At 33.4% G+C, this 12821-nt stretch overlaps 1 protein-coding gene across 1 annotated transcript in view; it reads left to right on the top strand.

The window, feature by feature from the left end:
- The window catches only part of LOC150082279 (pentatricopeptide repeat-containing protein 1, mitochondrial-like), a 64666-nt gene extending 52090 nt beyond the window's left edge, over positions 1 to 12576 (top strand). Inside the window, exons 8-9 of the mRNA XM_090380469.1 lie at positions 4715 to 4903; positions 12415 to 12576. Of these exons, the coding sequence (XP_090236595.1) occupies positions 4715 to 4903; positions 12415 to 12576 (351 nt within the window). The remainder of the gene's footprint in view (positions 1 to 4714; positions 4904 to 12414) is intronic.
- Positions 12577 to 12821: the final 245 nt, after the last annotated feature.

The raw sequence follows: 12821 nt of genomic DNA, 5'->3' as shown, positions 1-12821 counted from the left end.
TAAGGATGCCCTTAGTTGCAGGCTTTGATCCTAATGATGCTACCATTGCTGAATGGTACATCAGATCTCATTCATTTTTAGTGCAATTGCTTTTCTTATACCATAACACATTCATGCTCAATATTTTGCCGATTTGATGTCCAAGGTACATTACATACTGACATATGCATGCTGATTTTTTTTTTTTTTATGAAAACCCCAAACACGAAAGGTATCAAAACCTATAGTACTTAGTACTGTGCATGGGTTGAAGGAGAAGTATGGGGGGGGGATGCCGGAAACTTTGCTCTAGAGATTAAACATGGGTTTCACCACTTCATTACTGGCGCCTCCGTAGCCAGGTGGGAAGGAGCAGCAGTGCGTAGCACACGCTTCTTGATTATACCGGGGTTCGAGCCCGTCACCACCAAATACGGAGGATGCGGAAAGGTCAGGGAATGACCACCGCATATCCCGGAGCAATATGGCCTTAGTTGCTAATGCTCCTAAAAACCAAATAACAAACAAACAAACAAACAAACTTCATTACTTTCCTCACAGTAGTACTTTTGATCATTGACATCTGAGGATTTTATGGATTCCATCACAATATATAATGTGATTTCCTGTAGCCCCAAAACTAGATAGATTATGATGTGAGGTCCATTTTGCTGGCAAGTTCTAGGAAATGATACAGTTATATATTGAAAATGTTGTTACATGCATTTATGAAACACATCTCTCTTCTCTTGCATGTCATTGTCAATAAGTAGTGTATGATACTATTTATGAGACCATCATGTTGCATATCTGTATTTGTGATAAATGTTCTCTCCTTGAAAGAGAACAGTTCAAAGATATATCCGGCCATGAAGCCACACTTTATACTTTGGTTTCATGTAATAGCTTCCTAATGGGCTCATTGGAAACTTTATTCACCTAATTCGCCTAGTAGCTTCCAAATTTACTTCCTTGAATGCTTCCCATTTAGAATTTTCTGTTGGTAATATAACTAGTTCTGATTGTATGCACAACACTACAGGTTGTGCATACAATCAGAACTAGTTATATTGAAGTGGACCTTATCTGTCTAAAGTATATTGTTGAATTGCAGCTTATTTATTAGCATTGGCATTAGAGACATATGATGCAAGAAAGCAAGCTTATATAGTATCAGCCAAAAAAAAAACCTTCCCATTTCATCCATCCATCCATCCACTCCAAATGCTTGTCTTGTTCTGCCTTTAACTTATTTAAGTTGTCAACCTCCACTATGACACATGGAAGTTTGTTCCAACAATCAACTATCTGCTATTTTTAATCATGCCAAGGAACTGTAGTGCAAAATGGACATATTATGCCAAATCAGTAGACTCCATTGCCTGAATACACTGTTTCAGGTCTGCCATACTGTGTAAAAGCACCCATTCTATTAAGTCAAGTTGTTCAGCTATAGGCATTAGTACTCTTTCTTGAACTTGCATTAACTGCTTCCATTGTGGTAATGATATAATTGATCTCAACGAACGGTCATTTCCCTTTATGAAAAGTTCCCCCTTTGTGTGCTGCAAAAGTACCCTTTTTTCTCAAGCTTCCTCATGACATCACAAAGACTTGGTTTGCAACAAATGCTTTGCAGGTGCCAATACGTTACCTTCATTAGTAAGTATATATGATACAATAGTACACTTGTTACGTACTTTAGATGTGAAGTTTCATGTTCTTATTTTGAATTCTTTATCTTGGAGAGATTTTAAGAGATAAATTGTGTTACGTTGAGATTTCATGTGCATTTTGAATGAGTGTGGCTCTTCTCCCTCATTACTATATTCTATAAAACCTTGAAAACAAAAAGAAAAGAACTGGGAGGATTACTTACCAACTGTAACAGAAAAATAGCCCCTACACTGCATATACTGAAGAAAGTATTGTACAGCAGTACAGCAGACTCTCAATTTACCGGGATTGGATAAACTAGGACACTTCAAGACTCAGATTAAAAAAAAAAAAAAAAAATCAACCAGAAATCATAAAATTCAAGTAATAACTAGAATAGGTATAAACAAATATTTTGCAAGTCGTAAATAAGTGACAAGAAGCGGCATTATAAGTCATCATTAGGAGATTAGTGTACCTATTATCTTGCAATCCCCACTGTCTTCACATCCGCCACTCAAAAAAAAAAATGACCAAATATTTAGTTTGATTTAGTGCATCACGTCGATTGTTGTGTTCTGTCGCACTGCATAAGGACAAATTTTGTTTCTTTATTTATGTCAGAGATGTCGGATTTTTTTTTTTTTTTTTTTTTGTTTAGAAATCACAAAAATGATGGGCAAATGCAAGAGTTGTGCTTTCAATTAAACAAAAACTTGAAATTATTCAAAATTTTGATGTAAAACATAAATGCGTGTCCAATACGCGAGTAGTGCATGGTAAGTTTTTTCATCTATTGCCATACATTTTACATAGGTTGCTGAACATTTTTCGATACAGTAATTCCCCAGCTTATGTAGATTCAGACTTATATGGCTGAAGATTTCAGTGAAGGGGACACACATTTCACCATAATAACGTAAAAAGCCCACAGAATTCCGGCTATCTGTACTATAGCAAATGCAATAAGATAGAGTTTACTACCCATTTATAATTGGTTACACTACAGACAAGCCCAATAACCCTAAAAGTACAAATTGTTTTTATTGTTTTTTGGCAGTGAGCTCCAGAAATGTGCTTTAGTAAAATGTGAGCTCATGTGGGGTGATAACCTTGTGAAGTTCTTTTCAGAAAATTTAAAATTGATCGTTATCATGGTGCCGACTAGTGCTAGTCGGCACCATGAGGTCACGGTACTGGTACATCTACCAACGAAAGGAAAGCGATCAATTTGGATTAAACTAATAAGAATGTATGAAAATGGTCAACCATTAACAAGTATCGCGTGGAATTCAGATTTGTCAGTGGCAACGGTGAACACAATAAAGGAGAAAGACAGAATATGAAGGTCAACTATAATAACCAAGGCTACGAAATACATATCAGTTTTTACAGTACAGTAACATGCATTTTTCTCTTCCTTTTATGTTTTCTTTTCTTATGTGCCACTCCAGCTACTTCACCGCTGTCCCCATATAAAGTTTTTAATTGAATTAATTAAAAATATACAGTATAACTATTTTTCTTCATTCTTCTGAGGACATTATGTGGTTTTTGTAATTTTGGCATATTAGGGATATAGTAGCAATATTTTATTAGTCGTTCCATAGTTACGTAAAATTCAACTTACGTAAGAAGTCCTGAAACGTATCTCTTATGTATGTAGGGTGCTTACTATACTTTTGGATTAACCGAGAAATCGATTATCTAGGAATTTCTTTTTACCATCCATCCCGGAAAATCGAGAGTCTACTGTATTCCCTTCCAGCCCTTCCTGTCATACATTGTAGAGGAGCTGTGCAGGTAACTGCCCATCGCATTTTGTCATTACAGGATCCCACTATAAGAGTTCACACACCTACATATGTATTTGGCCAGCATGTACACAGGAAGATGCAGAGAAATGGCTACTAATCTGAGCCAGCAATTAACATTAGAATAAATATTCCCTGAATGGTCTGTTAGATCTAATGCCACTACAAATAAGTTAATGTAAAAAAATCATCCAAACGAGGACATCACAACTGTAAATAGGTTAGTAGAACCAAACAGTTAAGATTTTATACATCCAGGTCAAAGTTTCCTTTTTATTTTTTTATTTAGATTTAATATGTAAAAATTTTTATCTTAAAAATAGATGCATGGGAGTCACTTTGCACTGTTTCTTGGAACTGTAATCTAATTTTGCCATTATCTGTTTCTTTCATTTATTTATTTATTTTTTTTTTTCTCACCAGGTTATAACTTATCATATTTTGTATCTGTGTGTTCTCTGACAATATAGCAAACTCACAGGAGAGGTCACTGCTCCTGTGGATTGAATAATAACTGTAATAATCTGTTTTTCTTGCAAAGACATACACATGTTGTGTACTATGCATATGCTTTCTAAGGAACCAGCCCCAAAGAGCACAGTAAGTGGGGGATCCTTCTAATTCTCAGGATTGATTATGGGGCTAAGAAAAAAAAGAGGACTAAAAGTGGAATAGTGCTATAAGCAGGAGTGTCATAATGAGAATTTACTGTGTATGTATTAAACTTTTAATAACTGCATTTTATTATGACATTTGAAATATTTTTATTTGATTATATTATTTTTATTGACTGGGGATAACCAAGAAATGTAGAAGCCATTTCATGTTTCCTGTGATGTGAGAAATTAATAGTTCTTCGATGATATCTTTGTGGTTCTAAGAGCAAGAGGATTTTTGGTTCCACACATCTTTAGGGTTTTTTTTTCAATCAGTGGCTCTTATCTGTGATGTTAATATCTTCCACTAGGAGGGAGGAGTCTTCAAAGTATATCCTGATGCATCACAGTATACTGTATTTTTTTTTTTTTTTTCTTTTTAAATATCTATTCTTAGTTTTTTTTTGGTTTGAACAAAGTTTTGAAAACACATTTTTTTAGTCCTTTGTATATGATATAAAAAAAAATTCAATGAAAGATATTCATATATGGTCATATTATAAATATTTTAATTTTACATTCTTTGATATGCCCTCTTTAAGGAAATTATACAGTTAATGACTTGCTTTTCCTAATACTACAATTTTTTTCCCTTTTTTTTTTTTTCAGAACATAGGATGTATTCCTAATATAGAAATTATGGGTGCACTGGTAAGCTGTGCTAAACAAAGGATGGATTTCTGGTATCTTATAGATATGATGAATATCATGAAAGATTTAAATATTAAACTTGACTTTACAATATTAAAAAAAATAGAATTGGCTTCTGAATATGCTAGACAAATGGTTCTTGATATGGTAAGTTAATAGACTAAACCGTTACTTATATAAAAGTAGATAATTTATTTATTTATATACCATATGTACATACAAGTAGAATCATCCCATTAATACAGAGTTCAAGAGAAATTTTCAGTATTTGTAATAATGAGGTTTGTAATGACAAGGTCTGTCAAAAATATATCAAAAGATATGTACCAAAGACCTATTTTCGTTGGTTCATATGTCTTAACTTTAACTTAAGCTTTATCTAACAATAGTAATTTTTTTTAGACTTTATTTTATGTATGAAAGAAGCCATGAGAAAATAAACAACATAATTAAAATATATAATTATAATCATATATGCTAGTAAAAGCAGAATTACACACAGCATTAATATTAAGGGGAAACTTAAACTTATTTAATCTAATTTAAAGAAATATTCCAATTTCATTTGCACATTTTATGCCTTAAAGTCTGTGAAAAATATCAAAAGATATATGTACCAAAGACTATTTTCATTTTTAATTACGACACACATTTTATCAGGTGCAATGGATGCTTGTTGTCAATGGTATTTAGGCCATAAATGCTCTCTAAAATGTTCAGTGTGTTTTTTGGGGACATTTTAATCAAGCAGCACATGTAACAAAACTATTTTCATCACTAGTAACAAAAACTTCATTTTTTCTTAGTCAAAATTGTTGATGTTGACATTACTGTAGTAGTGGCATTATTATCCATGGCAACAAACTTCTCAAATTTTCCAAGAAAATTCATATACTCCTTCAAAGTCACTCTTTGTGAAGCTGTTGATTATTATTCTTGAAACAGTACCAACCCAGTTGAATATTACAGGATTTCTACTTTGTATGTAAATTGTTCCCTCCTATGTTGTATAAACAAGTGTTTATCAGGTAGTCTTTATACAAACTATGACAATAAAGTTCCCAAACAGGTGCAATAAAAAAAATACAAAGTAAATGAGTTTTCAAAAATGGTTTTATTTTTATTCAAATATAATATTGGTGTAAAAACACCATAGACAACTCTTAAAGGAAAACTACAATAGTAGTGTAATGGGCATTATTTCAACTGTATCTCATATTGTACTCATCCTTCACAATGAATTACCATGTATTGCAATGCCTCGATTAAGTAACACTTCTCTAATAGAGAAGACTATTGTTACTTATTCTCGGTGGGCGCCACCACCACCCAGACGGCACTGTTTCAAGGCTTGTTAGTCTTTCACCCAAACTGTGCCATCAGGGTGGAGGTGGTGCCCACTGAGAATAAGTAACGATAGCCTTGATTGTTACTTGAATGTGACTTGATTACAGACTAGCATGTATCTACCATAGGCTTCTGTGTCGCCTGACAATTTATGTTCATCCCATGCATTTTTCTTCTCTGCCAAGTGTCTCATTAGTTCATCTGACATTAGTTAATCAGTTTGGGCCTGAACCTAGAGCAGTATTTCTTAGTTGAAACAAAAAGCCTAGTAGCTTCCAAATTTACTTCCTTGAATGCTTCCCATTTAGAATTTTCTGTTGGTAACATCATCAGTTGGTCCCACTGTACAGAACCTAAAAAATCTCTGAGACCACTGTAGTTGCCTTTACAAAAGCGAAAACCCTTCCCTTTACCCTTAATGGTAGTTACATCTTCAAGTAAATCCCACATCAGTACACTGTGATCACTGCCACCTAGTGGTTCCTTTATCTGTAAATTTTTAATCCACAAATAATCACTGCTGATAATCAGATCAAGAGTGTTATTCCCTTCTGTTGCCTCTCTAACATGCTTCTGTGGAAAACAATCATCCAATAAATCCCCAAAAACCTTGCTAGTGTGCAAGTGACCAACCCACAAGTTCCAGTCTATATCTGGGAAGTTAAAATCCCACATTATAAGACTGATTTACTGGCCCACTCTTATTTCTCTGTATAATTGTTCATTGTACTCATCAGAGTCATTACACCTATAACAAACTCCTACCCTCGTTTTTGCTTTCCCAGTGCTTATGTCACACCAAACTGACTCAACATTGCACTGTCCATCTATTTCAACTGGATCCACTTCCTTAGATTTTGTGTGTTTCTTAACTAACAGCATAACCAATCCTCCCTTCCTATCCTGTCTATCCTTTCTATACACATTGTACTCCCAAATTCCAATTCTGCATCCCTTATATCTGAGTGGCACCATGTCTCTGATATCCCAATATTATCCACCTTAGATATCCTAACTAGCACTTCAAATTCATCAAATTTGTTTACTATACTCCTAGCATTGGTGTACATGCAAGTATACATGCACCTGTTCTTACTCTTAGTTACTCAAACACAGCCCATGTATTTACTTGTTTCATGACCCCCAACAGTTTCTGAAACCCCCAACAACTGGCTTTGGGGGTTGCTGCTCATTCCAATAGAAGCAGTGCAAGAATCATTTCCACCTCTGCCTGCAGCTACTGTTAATCTATTAGTCTGTGAATCTCCCCCCCCCCCCAAATTCTTATTCATTTTTGAATGATTGCTCTGTTGCAAAATTGTGATATGGAACATTAATACAACTAATGAAACTAATGCAACCTGTCAACCTACTGGACAATCTCTGCACCACCGTCTTTTGGAAAAAGTTTGAGCTACAACATACCACTTCCATTTATTTTTAATCCCTTCAAACATCACCAAAACAGCACCAGTTCAGGAACTTTATTGCCACACCTCTTATTCTCTTTTGAGATTTTAAATAATGTCTTAATCCAGTTGTTGATAAAGCATTTACTTATCACTCTTGTGATTATTTTCAATCTTAGTTGTTTTCACATGTGTTTAAAAGACCTAGTTGATCTGTTGAAAGGGAATCCCACTTTTCATAGTCTTGATGAAGCAATAAATGCAACTCACAACTTGTTGTGTAGTTGCGTTTAGTTTGCTTTCTTTCAAACAAAGCAACAGTATCAATGTGTTATTTACTACTGTTTTTACATATTAATGCAAAAATACTTTGTTTCCTTCATCCTGGGTTAAGAACATAACTTCATGTGACTGCTATAAATTACTTTCATGTGTAAGAAAACTAATATGGTTTTAATTTGGGTCCTAGAATATGTTCCAGAATTTTTTGTACATAAAAATGCTAATTGGATATTCTGTAATTAAATGTATATTATAATTTCTTCCCTTTGTTTTGATAACCTTCATAATTTTTCAGTATTCAGCACTGCCTTACATTATAAAAAAAGCAAACTGAATAAATGCAACTACACAAGTTGTGTAGTTGTGTTTTTATATCTATTTTTTATATTTATCCAACTTCGTGATATTTTTAAATTTCATTGAAACCTTAATCTTACTTTCAGTTCATTAAATATTTTCAAGAATAATTTGATAAAGCTCAAATATCTTTTTCATACACTTCTTACATATATAATGAAATTAATATAAATTTTCTAATGAAAATTATATGTAAGTGTGAAAACCATACCCTTTTTAATTATGACATCTAAACAGCCTGCAACTGCAATTGTGTTAGAAAGTAAAAATGCCAGGAAACACAATCAATTGAAGCAAAATTTTAATATTATTTGCTGGTTGAAGCCAGTAGACAATGCATGAGACTTATTGATGCTGCCAACTTGTTCTTGTTACTTTGGTGTCAAGGGTGCCACCAGATTAACAAGAACAAGAAGTGTTATGGGGAGAATGGAAAAGTTTTAGCCATCCTTGTTGAGGATATGAATTAGCATCATATGCCTGTTAGTATGAAGATAATTATAAACAGGCACCAACTTTTCATATGGGAGTAAATCAAGAATTTGGTGAAAGTGCAAATGAAGATGCTTTTAACGCTAATCACGGAGGGTTAGATTTCTTTAAATTCGATTTCCGGCTACAAAGAAGAAAGAAAAGCAAATAAAACAACCAGAAAAAAAATCAGAAAGGAAATAAAACAAACCAAAAATTTTTTCCTCTAATGAGTCCTTGCAGAAATAAATTGGCGAATTTTTTTGTGAACTTATTTATAGCTTACGTTACATGAAGTTTTTACAAAGGAGAAAAAAAGTTGGTGGCTCGATAACATGACTTATGAGGAGAGGGCAAGGCATACTCAAGAGTGAGGAGGGGGTTTAGCCACCATTTGTTTTGCTGTTTGGTAATATTTTTATACTTTATTTAAAGTGATAAACATGTTCTTAAAAAACATGTTTTTTTTAATGTTCATGAATAAAATAATTTTTATTTGGGCTTTGGAACATCGCAATACATGGCATATGCAAGTTTATATATACAGAGGTTGATCAGCCCCATTGTTCATTGTGGTTCTAGGAACATAACTACAACAAATGACAAGGACTTCCTGTATATAGATAGCCTATGTGATATATACAAAAAAAAAGAGAGAAAATAATTGTTGGGTTTTTATGGTCTGATTTTAATTCAATTTTAATTGAACAAATCTTACTAAAAGTGACAAATACAAAATTTTATTAAAATCCATCTATTATAGTAGACTTATTACATGCAGACAGATGGGCATGGTGAAGACAATAGCTCTTTACACATGTGCTAATATACCTAAAAACTGTTTGAAACAGCTAATTTTGTCATTTGGCATATTTCTCTTTTGCTCCAAATGAATTGACTAGTTTCTTACATTTGCTGCCTTACTTATTCTGTTTATTTCTATGTTTAATCTTTGATCTTCTTTAAAGCCTGCATGTGGAATTGGAACAAGTTATAAACTAACTTGTTCCAATTTTTTGTTGTATAGTCTACAATCTAAATTGTCCTTGTCTCTGAACTTTCATAACTTTTGTTTTTGTAAAACTAATTTTCATGTCTTTCAGTTTGATTTAAATCTGATTTTATTAGAATCTTGAAGATCTAGGCTACTATACTGAGCAACACAATATATATGCATTTAACAATTATCCAAGTTTTATGTCTTCTGTACTAAACTCTTTAAGTAACTACATCCTTTTATTGTTATTAAATATTGCATGAAATTTATAAGATAAAAAAAGAATATGTGATGATAGAGTGCAGCCGTGCCTTATCCAAAGTTAAACTATAAACTATTTTTCAGGGATTCCTTCAGTCCTCACTATAGATTTAATTTTCTTACACAAATTTGAATGCCATATTTTAATAAAATTTGAAAGAGCAAATTTCTAGTTAGTTTTAATATGCCTTTTCACTATTGGTAAATCTAAATACAGGTTCCTGTTATGTCCATGACTCTTATAATTTGCATTACTGTGAATAGATCCTGGCATCCATCCCCTGTTTGACATAAAACCTGACTTCTTTTCCAAGGTTGCATTCCATAATACTTTTAGCCCTCTTTTCTGAGATACATGTGTAGATTTACCTGGCTCACTAAGGAGTGAAATTCTTCTGTAATTTCTGCATTCATTTTTATTTCCCTCTTTGGTACAAAAAATGCCTTAGTACCATCTTCTGGTACTTTGTCCTTCTGCATAACCTCTGTATAATGTGATATCCACCATGACAATATTGTTGTAGCCTTCAGCATTTCAAGTCTAATTTCATCTTCACCTACCACCTTTCCATACTTGATTTTCCACAACCTTTTCTACTTTGGTAATAGAGATAGTATGCAAAGTTTTCCCATTTCAGTCTTTCCCTCTTCTTCAGTTCCTTTGTTTAGAAAATTATCAAAGCATTTTTAAGTAAGTCAAAGTATTTAACTCTGTATTTCTAAAATATATTGCTCCTGTTTTTTAACTTGCCCATATCATTTTTGATTACCTTAGTTATGGTATTTACTCCTGGCTCAAAATTTTAATTAGATGTGAAAACATTGTTTCACTCTCCTCACTTTTGTTTTCCTATCTTTCTCTAAATCTTTCAAAAAAATTTTTCTTTGACTTCTTTTACACATCTTAAGCCTCATACTTTTTATTTTTCAATTTCAAATCCTCAGTGCATCTTCAACTAGTTGTTTAAGATCTTTTGCTCTAATGATATAGTCAATTATGCTTTTCATGTTTCTGTTATGCTCTTTCCATGTAAATTTGTAGCTATATCTACTCTTTGATTTGCTGTTTGTAATTAAGAGTACATTACTTGCACAAAATCATAGTACTTTTCCAAAATTTCCTAAAATATCTTTTCGCATATAATTGTGGTATCTACTTTGCTATTTGGATACTACTACTCTGTGTGTATTCATTGAAAATAAATTTAATAAGAGCTAATATTAATATACAATAATAAACAATAACCATAGATTCTGGTTCTTATCTTTGAACTTTCTTCAGTGATGATTAACAAAAAAAATTAAAGTAAATTACATATTGGGGCAAAAATAGTAAAAATAAACAAAGAATTGTAGAGATGTCTTAAACTGGCCCACCCCATGTTAAGACATGGACAAGAGGTGGCCTAACATAGCTGAGTAGCCAAGGGCAAGAGTGCACTGCTAAATATGGTAGTCACATGGGCTTGAACCTATTATCTGGCTTCCTTGCTATACTGCTGTTTTTTGTGCTGCCATCTCACCAATGGGATTGATACCCCAAGGACCATTGGTTGGCATGCATTGCTAGTGTGTACAATACTTGGAGCAGTCAGAGCTGGAAACTTGGCACATAATGGCCTATGTTGCCAGTGTGCCATAAAACAAAATCAAATCAAAAGCAGCAGAGCTTCAAACATTGTGTTGTGTTGAGGGAGGAGAGAAAACGTAGAGAGGGAGAAAGGTTAGAAACCTTTTGTAGGTTTGGAAAACAGGACCAGCCAGTGGTTTTATTTTCCAATGTCAGCAGGTGCAAGAAATTTCCTTGTCTTGTAAGTATTTTTGCAATATCATCTTTAGACATTAGGAATCCATATCATTCTGTTTTGATGCTTCATTTTCAGGACTCATCGGACACGTCCACTTCAATCATCACATGAAATGTAAAGTCTCACTACACTGTTTCTTTCTTAGTATCAAAAGATGTCTTTAATGCACAGCAAGGATCTGCCTAGATGATACTTCTTATGCCTCCAGATAAAGTATGCTCTTTCAGTCCACAGGATATCTGTTGGCCATTGAATGTGCACTTTCAGCTGTGCAAAAAATGGCAGCACAAACTCAAGGCATCAAATCTCTATGTCATCTCGAAGGACCTGGACTTAGAAGATGATGAATTAAATGGGAATATCTTTGTTGTTATATTAATGTCCCTCTGTATAGTGGATGCGGTTAATATGGTATGTATGTACCTGCTACTAATGTATACAACTAATGATTCAGCTTATTGACCTGCTACTGCTGTGGGGGGGAAGGCAAGGGCTGTGGTTATGCACATTGAAATTTAATAAAGGTTATGAGATTATATTTTAAGGCATGCATTGAAATAATTGAACACAGCAATGTACACAGTTCTTAAATTAAAACGTTGAAATTTGCCTTACATGTAATAATATTTTATTATATTGCATTCCTATCAGTGTTGACTGTGTTCTTCATTGTTGCTTTTGTACTTAAAGAAATTTTGATATTAATGTTTTTTTTTTTTATTTTAGGAAAGAGGAAAGGAAGTGCCAAGCATATTTCACACTAATTATTTTAAAAAGGGATACAAAACATTTTCTCTGTATTATACCACATGGTTAAAAATGATGGAAGTAGAACTTTCCCAGCATCCTTGGAAACAGTATTCCTTACCAGAAGATGTCAAGTTATAGTTTTAATAAAAATTCCTTTATAATGTAAATAGATAAAAGAATTTATATGAATTGTAAGGCCTCATTATTTTGTTACTGCATGTTTAGAGTGAACCTTATCAAGAGTATCTTTTATTAGCACAAATTCTGATCAGTCTTTAGAACAAGGTCTTCCCCGTGGAACTCTGTGACAACAAGTGATGGGCAGCTCTAGCTCCACCCACTGCTAGACAGTAATTGGAAGATCTAGTCTTGGGAGAAAAATT

The sequence above is a fragment of the Mastigoproctus giganteus genome, chromosome 8 (genome assembly GCF_048544385.1).
Source record: "Mastigoproctus giganteus isolate SK-2022 chromosome 8, ASM4854438v1, whole genome shotgun sequence".
NCBI classification, from domain to species: Eukaryota; Metazoa; Arthropoda; class Arachnida; order Uropygi; family Thelyphonidae; genus Mastigoproctus; species Mastigoproctus giganteus.
This window is presented reverse-complemented; position numbering and strand designations above follow the sequence as displayed.